The 21,746-nt window shown below is 41.6% G+C and overlaps 1 protein-coding gene across 1 annotated transcript; it reads right to left on the bottom strand.

The window, feature by feature from the left end:
- Positions 1-5,674: 5,674 nt before the first annotated feature.
- Positions 5,675-21,433, bottom strand: adamts15a (ADAM metallopeptidase with thrombospondin type 1 motif, 15a). Its single transcript, XM_069716416.1, has 10 exons — positions 21,325-21,433; positions 20,625-20,705; positions 19,065-20,365; positions 13,974-14,106; positions 13,676-13,843; positions 9,378-9,661; positions 9,100-9,277; positions 8,831-9,003; positions 7,755-7,930; positions 5,675-7,614 (listed from the first exon to the last, which is right to left on the bottom strand). Exons 3-10 carry the CDS (start codon positions 19,992-19,994, stop codon positions 6,822-6,824), a joined length of 2,835 nt encoding a protein of 944 aa, XP_069572517.1. The 5' UTR covers positions 19,995-20,365; positions 20,625-20,705; positions 21,325-21,433; the 3' UTR covers positions 5,675-6,821.
- Between the last annotated feature and the right edge of the window lie 313 nt (positions 21,434-21,746).

Here is a 21,746-nt window from a genome sequence, read left to right on the forward strand (position 1 = left end):
AATAAGAAAATAGAAAAAGGCTATCTCCAATATTTATCTGAAAACGAAGGCCTGTTTCTTTCTTTACTTCAGCTAGATACTTTAAAATATCTGCGTTGTGTAACCTGCCATCAAAGCCTTGCTTTCAGTAACTGACACTAAGTGCTGAGTTCAGAAAGTGGTCATTACTCCTCTTAAATGCTCTGAGACTTAGTAAATATTAAGCTCTGGCCAAGGAATGTCCTCAATGACCCAATCACACAGAGACACGGCACAATAACAAGCTCACACTGAAGCCAGGGGTTTATCTCTTTTTAGATCTCTAAAATACTCCCTGTAGCACACTGGTTTCTGCCCTTTATCATATTTTTTCTTTAAGAAGCTATTACAAATCAGACACTCAAATTTGGTTAAAAAAAATGTTCACCTTTGACTAACTAAATCCAGACAATGATAAGGAAAAACTAAAACAGATTTTGGAATTTATGTTACCCTCTCTTTTCCATTTATCTTTGAACATTTCCCCTTAAACAAGGTCAAAGGTGAGGGTACAGCAACAGGTGACCAAACCATCTTTGTTAGGATGAGTTGCAGTGCTGCAATCACTGTTACCAGAATCAACTCTGAAAAGCTTTCCTGCAGTGTTTCCACATCACGAGTGTTTTGCAGAACATAAGTCAAACTGTAAATCAACTGCTTATTCGAGAGGTTGATGAGCAGACTAAAACTACTTTCTTGTCACAGTCATTACTTGGCTCCACTTATCCGGAATTAGGTCGCAGAGGCAGCAGTCTAAGCAAAATAGCCGGGGTGAGCACCTTCTCCACCTCCTCCAGGCGTTCCCAGGCCAGGAGGATATGTAATATCTCCAACGTAGTCTGGGTCTACTCCATGGTGTCCTCCCAGTTTGTTGCTCCCATGATGCCCTTTTAGGGAGATGTCCAGTTGGTATCCTGACTAGATACCAAAACCACTTCAGCGGACCCCTTTCAAAATAAAGGACCAGTGATTAGCCATTAGGTGCCTCCTAATGTCTAAGCTTCTCACCATGTCTCTGAGTGGGAATGCACAGACCCCACAGGGGAAACTCCTTTTGGCCCCTTGCATTTGCAAATTTGTTCTTTCAGTCCCTACCCAAATCTAGTGACCAGAGATAAAGATAGGAACACACATTGCCTGGTAAATTTAGGTCTTCACTCTCCGTCTCAGCTCCTTATTCACCATGACAGCCTGGTACAGCATTTACTTTGCTGCTCTAATCTGCCTTTCAATCTCCTGCCCCGGTTTACCTTAATTTATGAACGAGACCCTGGACATACTTTAACTCCTTCACTCGGGGCCCCAACTGTCCACCTGTAGGGCATAAGCTGCCTTTTTCCAGCAAAGCACCATGGCCTCAGATTTTAAATTGCTTAGCTGCTTTGCTGCAAAACACTCCCGTGCTTGCCGAAGGTTACCACCTGATGAGGCCAGCAGGACCGCATCATCTGCAAATAGCAGGGATGCAATCCTGTGGTCGTATAACTGGACACAATCCAGCCCTCAACTCCGCCCTGAAGTCTTGTCTGTAAAGGCACAGCCCTGGCAGAGGCCAACATGACAAGGAACCATGCTTCACCTACTGCTGAGTATGTGTACACAGCTCTCACTTTGGGTACACAAAGACACCCCGTATTCATGCAGCACCCTGCATGAAATAATAAAAGGAACATAATCCTTCTCCAGGTCTACGAAACATGGGTAGACTGGATAGGCAAATTCCCATGACCCCTTCAGCACCTTTGTGAATGTAAAGAGCTGCTCCTCTGTTCCATGACCAAGATGGAAACTTAGGTTTGACAAATGGAAAGACTCTCCTCAACTCTTCCCTCAAACCCCCGGACACTGTCTCCTCCTCAGAGGACACATCACATGGGTTGAGTCACATTGAAGTGTATTTCCAAACATGCTGAACATTGACGTTTTTAGTTGATGTTTAGTTCAACAGGGAAGCATAGGATTGAATGATGTGTTTAGACAACCGCCTTCACAATGTTTTGTGGCTAATGAAGCATCGCCCGCATAATGTGTCACAAAAGTGGCATGCTAAACTGAGGCACATATTGCTGAATCATCAGAAAAGTTTTCCATGAGCAGAGATCAGCTGTGGCTCTGTCATCACTATTGTTTGCAGACTGATTCTGCTCCTGCTGATAGTCAGCAGACCTCCTCAGAGATGCACATTAATGAGGCTCATTGGGCCTCTCCATGTACCCATTCAGAATCACATGGACTATGTACAAAGCACTTCTTTGAGATGTCTTTAAACGTGTCTGTGGTGAGCAGTCCATCTGAATCAGCAAAAGCGGATCAGACAGAAGACGCCACATAAAATTTGTCAGTTGGCTCCTCACTATAATTACTTACAGAAACTCTGCTCTTCAGTTTAGAATGGTTTCACTAATTTTGGGTTAACCCTTCCTTGCAACTAGGCATCTACAAAAAGGGAGAAAAAGAATGAATAGTCATGGGTTATTGCAATGATGCGCTGCTGGTTAACACATCTGGTGAAGTTTGTGGCTCAATGTCAAGCCGTTGCAGCAGAGGAGAGTGAAGCAGGATTAAACATTTGCAGAAATAAAATACAGTACATGCAAGCGACCTCTCTGTCTACTTCAGTGGTAAAAGTCAACAATAATGACAAAGTGTAGCATCACTTCAATATAGAATCAATTTGGGCAAAAAGAGATTAAGCAGCTTAGCTAAACCATTTTGTTTTGAGGTTCAAATGAAATGCAGCGGACATAATTACAGAAAGGATGGCAAAGGTGGATTAGGAAGTCAATCAAGAAATCTACAATTTGTTCAAGAGCAGTTTACTTTTCACAACTTTTCATTTCAGAAAAGTTTGTTGAACCTTTTCATTCCAACATTATTGGCAGTGGTCTTAAGTCACATTCACTTGCTAATTACTGTGTTATTATTACTTATAGGGATGAGGACCAAAACTACACGAGAAAACTTTTTCAAAGAACCAATGGGTTGTAACTTGTGACTTTAAATTATGTGACAATATCTCTTAGCCGGCTGGTGTTTCCAGACCCAAATTTGCTTCATGTGTATACAGGTCTGGCTACACTCCATTGATAATTGTTTCCAGTCTTTGCATCCTAATGGGCGTAGACCCTGGGTTCATTTTGAAACTATTGGAGCAGCTTTTAACCATTGACCACCGTATGATGTATGTTATACACCGAAACTCACCAAACCGTAAACAATAGAGACCTTCTGTCAATGTCAATGTTGGTACGTGATCATTGCAGACTTGGAAAAAAAAAAAAAAAGGGAGGCATTGCTCTTACAACACTTCAATTCCTCTATATTTGCTAGCATTGTTTGGATTGTTTCTTCTAGCTTTACTACTGTTGCCATTGTTGGAACTACATTTAGAAAACAAACACTTGTTTTTAATGTCATCGCACTTACCCCTCATTCAGGGCTCAAACAGGGTTTCCAGACTGTAATGCCAACAAAGACTGAAGCTGTGAGCAATAGTCAAGCAGAGCCTAGCTAAATATCTGTCCATTATCCCTCTATCTTAATCCTTCAGACATCATGGTGCAAAGTTTCTATTCTATTATATAAACTGCACACTGTTTGAAAGACTGATATCATTAATCCTTGGTCTTAAACTCAGATATAGCACAGGCATCCCAAATTATAAGATATATTTTTCCAAATCAAACATTTTATTTGAGAGAAGCTTTTATAACCAAACATTCTTCTGATAAGGAGTCTGGTTCAATTAAAGCCATCAAACCTGCAACTAGATAGGACTGTAAACCCAGGCAAGAGGCAACTAGGGGAACAAATAAATATTTCCATTGGCTCTCCTCCAGCTTTTCCTCTATCTGCTCTTATGTAGGTCAGACTTCTCAGCTTTTTTTTTTTGGACCTATTGCTTCTTTCCCAATAACTCTAAAAAATGTCTGAAAAAAGACCGCCCACAGACTCAGACCTTTCTCTCGAAGTCAGACGGTCAGACATGCGTAAGTTGTCATGTCAGAAATCGCACAATTCATAATTTCCACCTCAACACACAGCTGCATTCTTGGACAGGTCACAGACACAGACAGGGAGAGCGAGTCCACATCACTGCACAACCAGTGGAAAATATTTGTAGTTGCATGTCTGAAATGTTGACCGTGAAACAAATGCATGGCAAAGTAGAGTTTATAGGCCACAGTGAAAGGCTATAAGGCATGCTGGCCACCCATCACCTTTACGCTTTACTGTAGCTGCAGATGTAAGCGCTGGTAATTAATGAAGTTATCTCAATGAGAGGAAGCAGAGAACTTGAGCAAATGTACTGGTGTATTCTTTTTACAGTCCACACATTATCTGCTTCCTCTCTTCCTTCTATTCAATTTTAATGCTGACCTATACATTTGCTCAGCATGGATTCTGTAATCTTACTTCCTCTGGCAGATGTATACATTCTTAGGAAGAAAAAAAAGTATACAGAAATTAAACCAAGGAAAAGGCTTGTTAGTGTTATTAGCATACCTTGTTTAAAGCAAAGTATAATGATTGCTCAAAACTTCGTGTAGCTTGCTTAATTTGTAAGGATTTTAAATACAAATATTAAATGAATTTGCATTTTTGAGTTCTTTCCTAAAACAACAATGCACTGACCTCATTCTGGATGACAAAAGAAGTTCAGCTGAGGTTAAAATGAAGCTTCAGGAATCTGAGTTAAATCAAGTTACAGTGTTATTAGTAGGAAAATCCCTTTTGGTGCTTGCACGGCAAGATTCCTTGCTGTGCCCCAGCAGAGGCAGAGAAACAGGAATTAGTACTAAAAAGATAGTAACTTTACAAAATATCCACTTATTCTTCTATTTCAGACTAATGAAGCACCATTAACTTCAGCTTAACTTTAGAATGTAGTTTTGCATGGAGCAATATTAAGTTTTGTCACCCAACACTTACACTGAAATTGCTGTAAGAAAGGATATAATTGCAGCTAGTAATGTTCATATGAGCTTGTTTGTATCTGTAAAACTTAACTTTTAAAATCTCAGTGGGTCTATAATCAATATCTTTATAATAAAAGTAATGTATATGTTACTGCAGGTTTAATAAATGTGAAAAACAGTGAAAAGGAGATGTCTCTCAGCAGCAGGTTATGTATAATTACAGAACAGAAAATAATGCAAAGAATCTGTCACAACTGTTAAGTAATGGCTTTATTTTGGAATAAATATTCTGAAGTCAAAGACAATTACAAATGCCTGTGTAAAAAAAAAAAAAAAAGATTAAAAAATTATTATTTACATAATTTTTTTGCACTGAGCTGAATAAATGTATACATAGTATACAGTACAGCCCATGTAGGTCATTGGGTTTCTTTTGCTGTACAAAGTGCAAAAGCTGATCAAAAAATTTGAATTTAAAACTAGAATGATAATTCAACCAACAGCATTCATCCAGTAGTTGGATGTTGTACTGGTCAAAGTGGCCTATTAAAAATAAAACGGGAACATAATGGATTACAGGATTTCATCGAACTGCTTCACTCAGGCTGTGGGGCCATGGACAAGGAGATCCAGGAAAACACATTCCCTCTGGGCTCTATCGTTTCATTGATAATAAATTATTGTCAGTAACTGCGCCAGACAGGCATGACTTAACGGGCTTCATGTCTGGCTGAAGACAATCTTTGAGTTCAAATGAAGGAGGCAATCAAACATGCTGAACACAGGAGGCAAGAATTGAACCCAGTCTGAGAATGTGCATGTATGTTTGTGACATCAGAGTGAACCCATATGTCAGATGAGCCGTGTAATGCTGGTTACAGACGAATGAAATTACTGAGCCACATGATTGTCAGGGATCAAACCACTGGTCATTGTTTCTTTTTGTCCGATTTTTCATAAAAGCCACCAGTGTGACTTCAGAATCTAGTTTCATCTGAAAATGAATCTCTAAAGCGCTGGTAAATTCCTTGTTTTGAAGTCGAAATGCTGGCTGAGTCAGTATTGTTTTTTTTATTTGGAGTAAAACATGTTAGAAATGCCATGGGGGTTGTTTCTGTGGAAGGCTATCCAATGTTTTATCAATCCTGATTCACTGCAGATGCTAAACAACTGAATTTAAAAAATATAAGTATTGGGGCAAGATCATCAATGTAGCAGTGACATCGCTACAACCATGCAAATTATATGATCCAGTTCATTTCAGGATCGATACCAAGAACAAAACGTATAAAAGATGTCAAATAAAGCACTGACTATCTTTCTCTGTGTGAAGTATTGTGCAGCACATGGACATTACGTTTCAGTCCATTAGGTTGATACTGATACATGTCAAGGCTGCTACATTAGCAATTTGAAAAATAATTAGTAATTTTTTGGACTATCAGCAGGCTTCACTAATTTATTTGCAAGACCCAACTAAAACTTTGAAGCCTGCACAGTACAAATAGTATGCTACAAAATAGGTTCCAGACTTGTAAGGTAAACTAGATTGATTGCTTGCAAATGGATATTCTGTATCTACTGACAGTACAAGGGATTCGACAAAATCAGATTTGACCTTCTTGTATGTTATTTTGCATCACAGTTACACCTGGATAATGTCTTTTGAAGTCAAAATGATGGCAGTAAAAAACTATCTTCCAGCATTCAGCCTCTGGCTTTGACTCTTTCCATTTTTCTTGTTCTTCCAAGCAAATGTCCGTCATTTTCGAGCAGTCCAATGATGCAGATGGAAAGATCTGCATATGACAGACATATTGGAATCAATTCAGTCCATTTAAAACAAAAAAAAAAAAAACATTTATAGTTTATAGGCTGAAGTCACTAACAAGGCCTGAGGTTACAGAAGTCCAGCTCCTGTGGTTTACGCAAGCCAGTGCACTGATCCCTGGTGAGAAGATGCCCAGTTTGGTTTTTGCAGTGCAGTGGTCGTCTCTTGAAGCCCTTCCCACAGGTTCTGGAGCAGGGCGACCACTGCCCAATGTGCCACTCAGGACATGGGTCTCCACAAACCTTGGTGGCTGAGGGTCTTTGTGAAGAGTCACAGTCCAACCCGGGCTTTCCGTCCGGTCTCAGACATTGCACCATCCTCCTCTGGATCCCACGGCCGCAGGACACCGAGCACTCGTCCCACCCTGTGGATATCCATTTCCCATGAGCGGAATCCTCCTTGCTGTAAGACTTCTTCAGGGTGGCTACTTCTTTCTCCTTCACACTATCCTCAGCCAGGACACTGTTGTGGGAGTTTACACGCCCCATCTTCTTCAGAGTCTTGTCCTCTTTGGCCTGACGGGCAAGGTAGAAGGAATAGCGAATGCGAGGAGGCGTTAACTTGCCTGCGCACAGCACCTCCACAGTCAGGGCTTCTCCCAAGGGCTTCACGGCCTGCAGGGTCTCTGCGAGGCCAGCTGTGCCACTGTAGCGCACAAGGCTGCTCTTTACAGCAATGTCCCTCTCGCCAGCTGACACTACATAGTTCCCATTGAGCAGGTAATGACCCTCACTGTTCTTTACTGCCAAATAGTTGTCATCACTCATCTTTCCCTTGTAGCCTCGCTGACGAATGTCTATGTTGGCTGCACCTAACGGCAACATGACAACGAAGTTGTAGCCGTGCCTGCAAGCCAAAACATTTTACAGTAAACAAGAGGTCATAATGTTGGAGTGAAGATGATAAAGTTATCATGTTGAAGTAAGGAGGGGGAAAAAAAGAATGACTTCAGCAATATTCTCTAAAGGTGATGTGGTTTTACTCACACAGGCTTTGTGAAGAGTCCTGACACCTTCTTGCAACCCTTGTTGTCACCTCCGCAAATTCCACACTTATCAAACTTCTTGGTGGAGCCAATTTTGCCATCACAGCCCGCCTTAATGCACTTTCCTTGGACACACACTCCTGTGGAGTCTGGCGAGCATGGAGTCCCATCAACAACCTGGGGTATACAAGTACACCTCAAAGTTAGCTTCCCCCATCAAAAACTTAAGGTCACAGGGGGCAAACAGAATAGATCATCCAACACACACTCAATGCAACACATTTACAAAAATTAAAACTCCGATATGTTCTAATGTTTTGGTCCATGTGAGTTTACTTGCATTATTAAGTCCAGGACATTCAAATACTTTTAATTGCAGGCAAAACTGACTTTGAAATTGTCCCTCATAATTACACTATTTACAGACATAAAAACCAAACAAGTAACCATGGATCACTTGAAAAATACTGTATGTTCTGTGGAGATCAGCTTCATTGTTTGTCTGCAAATGTGACCAATGCGTTCATCTACTGTGGTTGTGGACACCCTGACACAGGCATTCTTTCATCCTTTAGTTGAAGACCCTTGCAAGCAGACACCATATGAACCAAACTCCAGTTCAAATTGTAAACCAAATTTTTACCTAGAACATGTTGTAAACTAATTTTTGCCTCAGTCATGACTCTGTGGTTAAAATATCCAGCTGCAGCTGCCCTGTTATTCAGAGCTACGTGTCCCCTGAGTGCTCTTATCTACTCCTCCTCAGACACTATGATGGAGTTGAAGTGTGAACTCTGTCTCCCTGCTGCTCAAGCTCACTCCACACCCTGCTATCTGAAAGTGATAAACTGCTCTCTTCCTCTCCTTCATTCCTTCCTTCACTCTTTGCACTTAGAGCAGAGGCAGCTGGCTGATATATATATATATATGTTTATTGTAGAAGGATTCGTTGTTATCTTGGCCTTTCAAAGCAATTTAACTCAAATTCTAACCCTAATATATACAGACTTTTTTCTAGTCACCTGTCAGATTAGTTTTAAACGTGTTCAGGCAAAGAAGTGTACCCTTGCTGTTTACCTTGGGTGCCAGTACGTAGAAATAGCCCGTGCCATTAGCCCTGCAGATTAGTTTACATCTGTCCTCGGGGGACACTCCAGAGTACTTGGGTACCCACACCACAGAGTGGGCGATGCGGTTAGTGTTGAAACTGCGGCCACTGGTCTCACACTGCTCCTCACGATAAGTCATACCTACACAGAGAGTAGGGCAGGTACAAAAGGTGAGAGGTGAAAATGCTTGAGGGGAAAAAAATGTCATTTGGACAAAGTGTTTTGAGTGACTCGTACCTGTGTCAGGGCAGCGGTTCAAGTTGCAGGAGCGATATTTGACCCGAACCCCTTGGCAGTATTTACCACCATTTGACGGAACTGGGTTGTTACACTCCCTTTTAGATAGCTGGACACCGCCTCCACATGTGCGTGAGCAGGAACCAAACAGACCCCACTTACCCCAGCGGCCGTCCACCTGGAAATACAAAAGAATGTATATATGTACACCTTCATGAATCACATCCTAGTCAACGTATGTGTTGATTTCAAGAACCGAGTCCATGTGGGATTTTTACCTTCAGATTTTGGATTCGTCTGTCAGTGCAGACCCCTCGGTCGCAGATCTGTCCGTCCCCACACTGGGTGCCGTCTGCCCAGGGGAAGTGCCGAGTCATACACACCAAATGGCCGCTGGACTTTCCTGTGCACCACAGGCGACTGCATGGTGGTTGCATGAAGGGACAAGGCTTGGAGGCTTCTCCAAAGGCGAGCTCACACTGACGCTCGAGTTTGTAGGATGCTCCTGGCAGCCCGTCAGGAAGGACAAGCGGTTTCTGAGGCTGGTCGAGCAAACATTCCCCTAGAAGGGGGAGACTCGGTAAGCAACACACAGAAGTAACACCAACTGTCTTTTACAAAGTCTTATCAAAAGGTTACGGGACTGTTTCTGTTGTACACAAACAGGTGGATGCAATAACTTTCAACAGTAAGTATTGCAAGATACGTTGCTTGATCAACATCAGCACCTGTGTTTTTGTCACCACTGCTATGTGCACATTTTTGATATCATCATGGACTGGAGCCGAGAGCGCACATAAATGTTTTTGTCAAATTCAGAATATTGGCAACGGAGACCCTTGAAATGCTTCGCTAAGCTTACGGCAATGAAGCAATGAGTTGCATTGTCATTTTAAGACGGGCAAAACATTTCTGTCCAGGACAGAAGAAGGTGCGTCAGGTCAGGAGTGCAACGAGATACAGTAAGTTCCTTTGACATTTGCCAGGATTGTGTGTTGTGAATTTTTACCCCGGGGTCACACTGTCAACATCGAGTTTTACTGCAATGTTCTAAAGCATCTAAGGGAAAACGATACAAACCTAAACTATGGAGCAATGGCACTTTGGTTCTCCACCATGATAACGTGCTGACTTATAGAGTGTTGAAGATGCGCACATTTTTTTTTCCTAAAACAACACAACCGTCAGTATTGGCTCTCCGTGACTTCTTCCTATTCCCCAAACATTTTACATAAAATTAAATGTGCATTCTTTGCTCTAGTTTCAGGTCCATGGTGAAATCACAAATGCTTATGTACCAGTGGTCACAAAAACATGTGTAATACAGGTGCAGATGTTTATCAAGGAACGTAACTTGGAACACTTACTTCCGAAGGACATTGCTTCCCCCTGCATCATGCAAATCATTGTTCTATACTCTGTTCGTGCATGACAGGAACCGTCGCGGAACTTTTTGATCTCACCTTTTATGTCTTCTTTTTACCAGCTGTAGGCACTGATACACATTGATTAAAGATGTAACTTCTAAAAGTTCACCAAAGAATACAAACACATGGGGGAAAAAAATCACAAAAACAATGCAATCTATACTTATGCATCAATATTTATACTATCCTTTTCATTAAATATGTTGTGGGTGGGTGGGTGGGATGTGGGTTGGGCACAGCGCGCAGCCATTGCCCTTGTGATTTGGGCTCTTTGAAGGGAAAGCACAGCTTGATGCAGTGCATGCAGCGTACGCCGCATGCCACGCACAGGCACACACACACAAACATGCATGAGCGCCCCACACACAGCCATTCCCACCCCTATCCCATCCTCAAACTCTGCCCAAAATCCCACAACCTTGTCCTCCCTTGTTCCATCCCACCCTTGTTGCATGGCTCCCGGGGATAAAGTTATTCTAGATTAATTTATAGATTTAAGCTTGAAATGTCATGGAGCTAGCAAGCAGTGCAAAGGTCAAAGGTGTGGTCTCCATTTAGAATAAAGGGAACACAGAAACCTTTCCAAGAACAGGCTAATAATAGGACGAGTTTGACAAGTATGTGCTTCATGGAAACATGAAAGATCAACATCAGTAGATGAAAAGGTTCCAGGAGAAAGTTTTTTTTTTTTTTTTATCCCTCACACAACGTCTCACCCTTATAGGGAATTTTCACAACCAAAAGGAGTAATGTGAGGAGGGAAAACTGGGCTCCCTGAAGTTGAACTCTTTGTTATGCTGTTCATGTTGCGGTGGATTCACAACAGATAATAAGGCAGTGAGTGAATGAGCTGCGACTGGTGACAAATTAGTTTCCTCCCATTTCAACGCAAATTTGGCAGAAGAAAAACACTGATTAACTGATAGTACAATGCTGAATAAACTGTACCTCACCTCTTCCTTCCTAATCTCTCTACAAAGAGCAAATTATGGAAAACAATAGTTGGCAGTGCGTATGTTTGCGCGCAGACAAATGGAACAGGTTACAAATAATTCTGGATGCATCACTGCATGAAAATTGCCTTAAACATGTATCAACATGTTTTGTTTTTTTTCTCCCCACTTGAAGTTTAGATTTATGACATGGCCAGGAGGAACCTTTTTACAAGTAGAAATCACTCCCTGTCAAGTCAAAAATGTTCTCGTTCTGGATCAGTTGTTCTTTTGTTCTCAGATCATCTTTGATATGTACACAGAGAGAAGCAAAGAAAAAGTTTGTCTATTTGGAGTAAACCTGCATGGGAAACACTGGGCAGATACACCTCGTGGTTCAAACCACTGTGGTGACTCTCCCCAGAACAAGCCCTGTAATTTGGGACAGATGTGGGGGCAGTTTTTAAAATAAAAGTTTAGCGTTGCTCCGAAGCCAAGTCCTGTGGTCTGTCTCACTTGGCAAACAATCTGCGTCCAAAAGAATGAATTTCTTTTTTGGCCTTTGCTAGTTTTTCTATTAGCATGTTACTCTAAGGGCCTGATTTACTAAGATCTCAAATAAAGGGTACTAAATTACGTGTTTTTTCCAAAAGTTTGCACATTAACTTTGCACCCGTTTTGCAAGTGATTTACTAAGAGTAATTACATCTTTAATGTCCTGTGCAAATCGCTGTATTTAAATGAGGTTTGTGTGTGTTAAAGTGATTCCAGCCATGAAAAATACAGAACGACTGCAAAAGGAAAAGGAAATCTGATTCCATTGAAATTAATAAATGTAATTATAACAAGAACAAAACACTATATAGGAGATTATCAGTGAGGAAGTCAATGCAATGGGAAAAAAAAAAGATTAATTGATGAAATTATGAGTAGATGGCAAGATATTAAGCGAAAACATATGGCTTATAATAAAACATCGGCAAATAAAACAGGAGGAACGATGGATGAGATCCTCTAACAAACACCGATCAGCAGGTCCAGCTCTTTCTGTGATGAGCAGGTGAATTAGTTTCATTCAGTGTCTCACGAGTGCTCGTGAACCTTATGAAGCTACCTATGAATTCTGCGGGACACATTCAGGACCCGTGACAGCACACCTGAATAACAGGACTGGGTGGGATATCCAAGCAGCGATACGCTGGAACGACCCAGAGGCAGGAAAATGCTAAGTCTGAAGAAGTATTTTTAATTGCTGGTATTTCGTGGCTCCTCCTTGTTGTTGGCTGTCAATCATCATTCAATTCATTCAATAACTCAGAAATGTCATCACTGGACAGACGAAATGTCTGAATAATTTCTGCCTCTGTCATCTCAAAAGTTTTTCCACCGGTCTCTACGTATTCTTTAGTTTCTCTGCGTCTCCTTCTCACCACAATAAGAGCAGCCGTCTCTCCTGATGTGTGCATCAGATTAATAGGTTCCTTTCAGTCATACTAAAATGCACACCAATCACTTCTCCTATTTCTACTTTCAGATTTAGTAAATATCATTGCGGGTGCTAAATTAATGTATTTGCATTTCCCTCCCAGTATTTTGCACCTTCAGGTAGAAATGCTCAATATCGCATATGCATTCAGGCCAACATGCAAAATGGACAATGTGTGTTAAATAGCACATTTGAAAGATGCAATCCTCACTGCACGTCGTTAGTAGATCTGCTTGGACCTTTTTTTGCAGGTGGTGTAAAATTTGCATGTGATTTTACACACGCAAACCTTGAGTAAATCAGGCCCTAAGAATATTGACAGATGCCAAATTTGAAGCATACTGTAAATGGAGTACAAATTCACCCATTCTCTCACTGCGTTATCCAAAATTATTGCATAGTTAGTGGAAATCAGAAGATTGTAACTCAGAAAAATGTCATAAGAAACGTAAAACATTAGAAAAAGAGCTTTCTCTTCTACAACCAAAGCATGGCAGTCACATGCACTGATAAACACAATCATAAACATATGTTCAGGTTCTAACCGCAGTATGCGACTGACACATTGAGGATAAACACCTAGCTACATGTTTGTTAAGCACTGCTACCTTCAGATCCCTTATATATGCCTGTTCAGTGTGTCTGTATTCATTTTGTCTTCAGACCTCTTCAGAGACACCATGAGGCTGTTTGCAGTCAAACACTGGGGTGATAGGGTCGTGGAAACTCACCATGCCCACTATCCAGAAATTCAGTGATGATGGCAGCGCTGCAGGGAGACCAGGGGCTGGTGCGGTTGATCTGAATGAGCGTGGGAGACATCATGTGGTTGTCTTGTAGTTTACCAAACACGTCCTCGCAGGCCCTCACGTTGTCGTGTGGCATGTTGAACACATGGCCTGTCGAGAGGGAGAAAGATGTCAGAGGATACATAGATTCATTTATCTGTGACAATGCATATGCGAACACGATGGAAATCATTACGGTACTAATGTGCATTGAATGAAGGATGGTCTTGACTGGTCATACCAAGCTCATGAGCAGTGGTGAAGGCTGAAGGCAGGCCGTCGTCTTCGATCACAGAGCAGCTCCTCTTGGGGTCGCACATGGTGCCGACATCTGCCATGCCAAGAGTGTCACAGGTGGAGGCTCCACAAAGGTCCTGGACAAAAACATTTACATGTCTCAGATCAAAAGTAAAAGCAGGTGAACATGGCATTTAAACCTGCAGTGACAGATTATTCGTTCACTTGACGGCACATATCACGTTTTATGTTGAGTTGGAAAACTTGTTAGCAACCAGTTGCTTATTTGCACAGCCAGCAGTTATGGAGCATCGTTATCACGTATTACCTGTTGAATGAGAGTCTAATATTCGCTGTCTATTAGATCTGTCATTGGTCGACATACGGTGTTTGTCTCTTGGGTTGCTAAATACGCCACTATATTCCCTCGTTATTCGCTAAATGTGTGTGTTTGCTGTGCAGTGCTGAGGAACAAAGTGTGCAGGGTGTTTTTAAAGCCTTTTCACTGAAAAGCTGCCTGCTGCAGCCAAAAGTGATGCTATGAGAGCAATGGGAGTGAGCCAAAAAATTGTGGGCTGGTCAGCTAAACAGCATGGTGAGCTGAAACACATTATAAACCTCCATAAAGCACTGAGCTGCAGATACATTCGATGATTCTCTTTAGGTTCACTACGAACGATTCCTTTCACATTGTTTGGCATTTGGTAAAACATTTTTTTTTTTAAATACCTGCATTAAAGGTTATTTTCAAGTTTATTACAATCTAGTCACCATTTTGATAGATTTGAGCATCATTTCTATCCATTATTATAATGTTATACTCATCTAGAGATTCCCTGTGTTCTGTGGATAAGGTAACATTGACGTTTAATGAGGCTGAAATCTTGGTATTTCAGGTCAAACTACTTTATTTGGAGGTAAAAAAAAAAAACACCACAGAAAAACTGAAGACAGTCCTTGACTGCACAGAGAAACTGTGTGCCCTCAGTTATAGTGTGTGCAACAGACGGTTTGGATTATAATTTTATCATTGGTCTCTGTTTTTCTCTTGCAGACTGGAGTTTGTTTGAAACCTGTCTGCTACTTTTCCTGATTCTTGCCCTGTCTGGCTTTTTGTAGTGATGTCACCTTGTTCCCTAACCTCAGCAATTAATTTGTCTGACTATAATGGTATTTTACCAGCAAAAAAAACGCCCAATTTACCAAAGTAAGATTATTAAAACATCCTTCATGTTGTCCTGGTGTCATTGCAGTAAGATTTGTTTTCTAGAGATTTTAAGCAAAGTTCTCCACCACCCAGTCTTTAAATCTTTTTAGAGGGCACTAGTGTTTAGAGCACACCTTCTTCTATGAGGTAATGTAACTGTCCCCAACCATAACATTTCCATGCCAGAGCAGAGTTTCCAGATGACCTATTTCTCTACCACAGGGTTTTAAAACCCAATCTTAGCGAGCATCCATTTGGATCTGAACCTCCTAATCACAGGACAACTCCGGCAGCAGCCGCCCATCTGCCCGGTCCCTAAACACCACTGTGTCTATATAGCCAGAAACACAGAAAACCAGCGGCGGTTAGCTATTACAGATAGAGCACAGCGCTGGTTTAATGTCACACAGCCCCTCCAATCCTCCGCTGCACTGAATGTAACCATAAAACATAGGGGCCAAGTGAAGACCTCGAGTGCTATGACAAATCATTCCTAGAATAAACCACAAAACCACAGTTGTTGGCCAGTGCAAATGTAGTCCAGATGTGCTCATGTGCGCAGACGACATCTGAACTTTTGGGCCATTTGAGTAAAAAAAAATAAGAACAGCAAGACGAACAGGGGAGAAGAAACAGCCGTGACTATGTGTTCTTTGCCATGACCTACTTCGCACATCTGTCGGCTACCTTTGCATTTTTTGGTGTTTCTGCCATTCAAAAACACCTCAGCAAAGAAATATGTCCATTTTATTTTGTGTACCGATTTCCATTATTCACCTTTTGTGCTTTGGAGGCACCATTTAAAAGTACTGCCTTGAGTTTTTGGTCTGATTTCAGCAGTATCACAGACAGGGTTGATGACATCCGGACATACTTGGGTGAATTCCTTTTTTTCTCAGCCCATTATTTATCATATAAGTAAAGACAAACAAGATATGAGCTGAAGTACAACCACCTCCTCTCTCCCAGGGGAATCACGCATTTCAACAGATTTACAGTCAGATTTAATCTTTTGGCAGCGTCTCATACAATAAACATTCTGTGTAACTTAATGAACCGAGTAAACTTGCAACATTCTTTACACAACTAATCATGCTGACTGTAGAGTTTAAAGACGACCACAGCTGCCTCTGGACAACACCGAGTTGGTCTTCATAAAACCTAGAAAATTACTCTGGGCTGGTAAACAGCAGACAATGGATGGGCACTTAAGGCCCATTGTAAGCAGTGGTAAACCAGAACAAATACGCTGACTGTGTCACCATGTCATGTATTCACAGGGTTGTCTAAATCTTTTACCTTTCCTGATTAGCTGAGTGGAAAGCGCTATTACCAGAAGACGTGTGCAGAAGCCTTGAGTATCTTGAGTCTGGGAGGCTTGGGAATGCATGCTAAAAACCTAAATGACAAAAGGTTTGACACAAAATATTTGTCAGTCAGTCTTAGATAAACAAGACCTGACCCTATCACACCTGAGTGCGGAATACACCCCTCAGTCCACTACAGGATACTGTGTCAGTGTCACGTTTTGCAGCCCATAAGTGTAGAAAAAGCTTCCTCACAGACTTAAACCCTGATCTCCTCGGTGAAAGTCCCGAGGACACTATGCTCCGCCTATCGATAACGAAAACTTGACTGCACCACTGGCTTGTCAATGAAACAGACACGCCTCCAAATTTACCGCTTTTTGAGTCCTAATATCTAATTAATGATGGGATTATTTTCAGATAGACTACCAGAAAACCTACAAGAAGAAGGGACTTTAGGAAATAACACATAAATGACTTGTGGAAAAATTGTATTGACTATGTAAGTTGAATGGGAGTTTGGAGCCAGAGCCCTTTTTGGAGCCAATCTCTAGTGGCCCTCGGAGGTATTTCACTTTATGAAACTTCTACATTGGCCTCACATTTCAGACATGAAAGCTAAGTCCACTTTTACATACGGTCTAGGGCCTAGGCGAGGTAAAACGGGACACTGACAAGGTATCCTCTAATGGACTGATGGGTGTATTACATGGTTTGATAACTTACTGGGCTGCAATTTTACATGCAATTTCATGATATTTACCACTGTCATAGAGTACTGAGCCATAGAAATGCTGAAAGCTTGGATGTTTAATGTTAGTAAGCCAAAAAATATTTTCTGTGGTGCTTTCTAAGGGAGAGATCATTCTGATTGATTCAATATTATGGAATTGACAGTAAGAGGTAAAGTGGCCCTGAATGCTGTAGGTTCCTGTTGTTGTTTCTAAACAGGTTTGGTTTGATGGATGGTGCTATATGAGATGTTAATGCACTACTTAAAGTTGATCACTTTTTTGTTGTTGTTGTATACTTTGAATGCTGTGTACAGCGTGACAGTATTTACCTATTCATGGCCATTCTGTTTTTCTTGCACAATTTATGCAAATAATTCCATCTGCAAGAATCTGTTTTTCCACACATACGGGTTGGGGCCAAGACATTTTCTTTGTTTGACTCTTTCTGGTAAATGTGGCTTTTTCTGCAAAACAATTCTTGTTACAGTTTGTCAAACCTCAGATTTAAGTACATTAGGTCACTCATTTCGTGGAATTTGTTAACTAAAGCAGTGACGGAATCCCTTGACGCCTGTCTTTCCGCTTTATATAGCAGATGAAATCCACATGACTCACAGTGGGCAGGTCCAATATAGTTGAATGGGGTCGACTAACCTGGCTGCAGAGTCTATTACCTCAACTTTGCACGTGGAGCAGAAACCTGGATTCTGCATTTGAAATACTTTTTATGGAAAATACTGACAGTCTTTGTGGTGCTTTAAACTGGAAAAGCACAACCCTGACAGCAAAAAGAATGAATGACAGAGGAAGTGTATGACAGACTGTAACTGTGCAGCACTGACCCCCTGGAGCGGCTTGTTTCAGACTTGAAGCGAGCAGGTGGAGCAAAAACAAGAACTGACATACATAGAAGACCCCACCACCACCGCCACCACCACGCCCCTCAGTCCCTCCATCCTCCTCCCTTCGGGGGCCTGTTTAATGAGGAGCAGGCAAGGTGGTGGGTTGGGCTGGAAAACCCACAACTGGAGGAGGATGGCTGAGAAAAAAGACACTTCTGACTATAGTTCATCCCTGAGGGCACTGGCTCTCGTTAAAATTGATGCAGTTTCAAGTATAACATAATTCTTTTTTGTGGCCTGATACCATAATGTACAAAGTCATGTTGGTGATATTAGTAACTCACCTTATGTCACTTTTGGCTCTTTAATTCCAATGAGGAGGCTTTAAGACAATACCCTTTGACTGGAGACTGAACATTGCTTAAACAGTATCTTTTTCAGCAACTAAATATGCATCTGCTGGCTTAAGTTATCAACTTAATTTTATCATTCTGAACAATGACTTCATTTCTGACCATGTGTCATCTGCTAAATATTTGGGAGTGCATTGAGAAGCATGGAGGTGGATTCCAAGTCTGTAAAACTACTCTCTGAGGATCCACAAAGAACAATCAAAACTAGAGCTCTGTTCAGCTCAAGTAATTTCCTTTGTGACCCACCCTCAGTGTCAAAGCTGCATGCTGTTGGTGGACTGAGTGAGTGCTTCATGAGTTCAGCAGAGGTGGAGAGTGTGTTTCCAGAGCAAGCCAATTAACTGACAGCAGGAGTTTCTGAGGGGAAGCCTCTCATGTAAAGTATACAGTATACCTGCTATTTTCCAAAGTCATGCAAACATACACATAGTTTCTATGGATGTTGTATTTTCCTCCTCCTAATTATTTTTAATAAGGTGACACAAAAAACATATTTGCGCATTTCTGTGCGTAATTGCGCTTACCAGCTCATTCTCTCCTTTGCTGTTACCCCAAATCCCTGTGACGTGAGCTCTAATAAAGTTGTTTTTACCTGTCTAGTGAAAAGAATAGCTGTGTCCCAGTAATCTGGATGCTTGTCGCTGTTTTTGTTCATCTTCTTTTGCCAAGTGCAAAAGTTCCGCAGCGTCATGGCTGCGTTCCCGGACACCTTGGGCCCTTTGTCCTCCTCGGATATGATCAGGATCTTTACAACTACAATGCTGATAGAGTTAAGAATGCTTGGGTGTCTGTACAGCCTCGCTGCCACTGACATCAGTGTCAAGATGTAGTGCTTTAGGTCATCTCCATGGAACTGCGCCATGGACTCGTCCGCCACCACGAGCGTCTCCACGTATCTGGGGACCGAGGCGAATCTTTTGGCTCTCCCCATCCTCTTCAGCATCGTTTCGGTCACATTATCGTAGTCTGCCAGTTGCTTGTATTTCTCCAAGGACTGTGCAACCTGGAGGCTTATGTCGCTGTCCACTGCGCACCTAGAGGTTGAGTTGAGCTTCAGGTTATTGCTGGTTCTGCGCCGGATGACGTGCACACTCTCTGCGCTTCTGGTGTCATTCTCTGCCGGGCTGATGAAATATTCCCAGCCTTGGTAGCCAAACGCACCGTGTAAACCCTTACAGAGACTTAAAGCAGCATATGAATATCGGTCAGCGTTCACATATCCGGAGTAAAAACACCGGCTCAGGTCAGTGGTCACATCGGTGTTCGGAAGCCACACTGCGTCTTGGTTAGAAATGGAAGGGGCAATGAAATTAGAGTCTTGGTGTAAATCGATGACTAATTCCAGCTGGAAAGCTCGAATTTTTAGGACACATTTTCCATTTAGGAAATCCACGTCGTTGTCAAAATCCCTCTTGTCATCGTTATCCAATCTAACCGGGAAGCAAAGTTCACTTTCCATGCAACGAACAAGCTTTAAGAGTGAGACCACAAAGTAGAGGAGAAAAGTTGTTCTGATCAACATGACGATGTTTGCATTCAACAAAGAATGCAATGACCAACAGAGACAATGAAACGAAATTGAATCCGCAAGCTCAGTGGAAGCGATGAGAGCCACAGATCAGGATGAAGAGCATAATCCAAAACGCACGATTTCTAAAACAATGCAGGTCGTACGAGTCCACTCAGAGAAAACTCCTTCTGGTCATGACCCACTCCCATCTTCCACCTGCGTATGCTGAGTCTACTGCTGCCTTCTGTGGACTTCATGCATGTTCGTCATGCGTAAAAATATGGAAACACAATCTTCTTTTACGGGGGAAGTCTTTGGAGGCGCTCATTGGATGCGCGTTTCAGCCACCACTTGAAACTCACTGCTCTGCTCTGAGACCCTGCCTGACAGCACAGAACCTTTATCAAGTCAATACTGAATAGACACTTTTGGCCACATGGAGAAGATAAAATTATTAACAGGATGATTTTTAATCTCACACAAAGCATTTAATAGCAGAAATATATCCTCCCTGCTTAAAAGATAAAAAGGAACGATGCAGCAACTTAGATGAAACATCAGTGTGCAGCAGGAGTATAACAGAAATGTATGTTAAAGTACATAAATATCACACAAGTCACTATAATATTGCATCTGAAGTACCTGAGAACAGTAGACGGCCACAGGGATTCCTAATCAGCTCTCATGTCAGCTCAGTTTCGCTGTGTGAATCACACACGACATCTGGTGGACAACAAAATAACTGGGAGAGTGTAGCCTGTAATTACAGGCAGATAAATGCTGCAGTGTAAAGTGCGCAGCAGTGGAGGTGACTTACGTATATTTGCTGAAGTACTGTCGTTTGGTACAATTTAGAAGTACTTTTTGTTTTTTGTTTTTTTAATCATTTTTATAGTTAGCACTCCACAAGACAATACCGAGGGATCTATGGTGTTCCCCGTTGATTAAAATTATTTTTACACATAGGTAATATTGATTTGGTATTGACTAAACTTCCTAACTCCATATAAATTAGACTACAACGAAACATGTTGAGCAGCATAAACCAGCCTACTTAATTCCCCTCTTTAGACGGCCTATTGTTATAACTCTCATAACTTTCATTTTCATCAAATGCATAATAATAATAATAATAATAATAATAATATGACTGTCTGGCATAATACGTTTTTTAAAATGCAACTTTCACTTTCTTTTTTTTAAATGCATGACAACAATATATTTGCACCTAAAACATTCCTTAGATACAGACTATATTATAGGCTTCCTCCAGCACTGGTGCACAGGTTGACTGAGAGGGACCCAGAAAGGTAAAACGGAATGAAATCAATTTATAGCCTACCTTGTGTAGTAGGTGGTTCAAGCAGCCTGTAGCTGGCTATGAGCACATAAAACAGTGGTGCAATACTAGCCACGTTCTTTTTTTTTTTTTTTCATTATTATTTTCTATTTAATTGTAATACTTTTGTGCGTTTTTAAATTATTTTATCGTCCAGAGATAGGTGCACAGCAGACTCAATGGCGCTGGTGCGCAGGGACTCTTCAGATGACGTCACTCTCCTCCAGCCGCCCGTCTGCTTGTTTTCCTTTCTGCAGCTCGTTGTCAGGAACGCAACAGCCGTTGCTAGGCTAAGGACCCCTGCGTACGTGCTGTCCAGTGAAAAGCCGGTTTTGACTTTCGTATTACAAAGTAAAGAAAGATTAAAAATAACTGTTTTGTTGTTAAAATAGGCTATTCAAAGGCCACTCTTACAAATACTGAGT

The sequence above is a fragment of the Brachyistius frenatus genome, unplaced genomic scaffold (assembly GCF_029030835.1).
Source record: "Brachyistius frenatus isolate BFR_SWC_R1_liver_20210118 unplaced genomic scaffold, ASM2903083v1 Contig_157, whole genome shotgun sequence".
NCBI classification, from domain to species: Eukaryota; Metazoa; Chordata; class Actinopteri; family Embiotocidae; genus Brachyistius; species Brachyistius frenatus.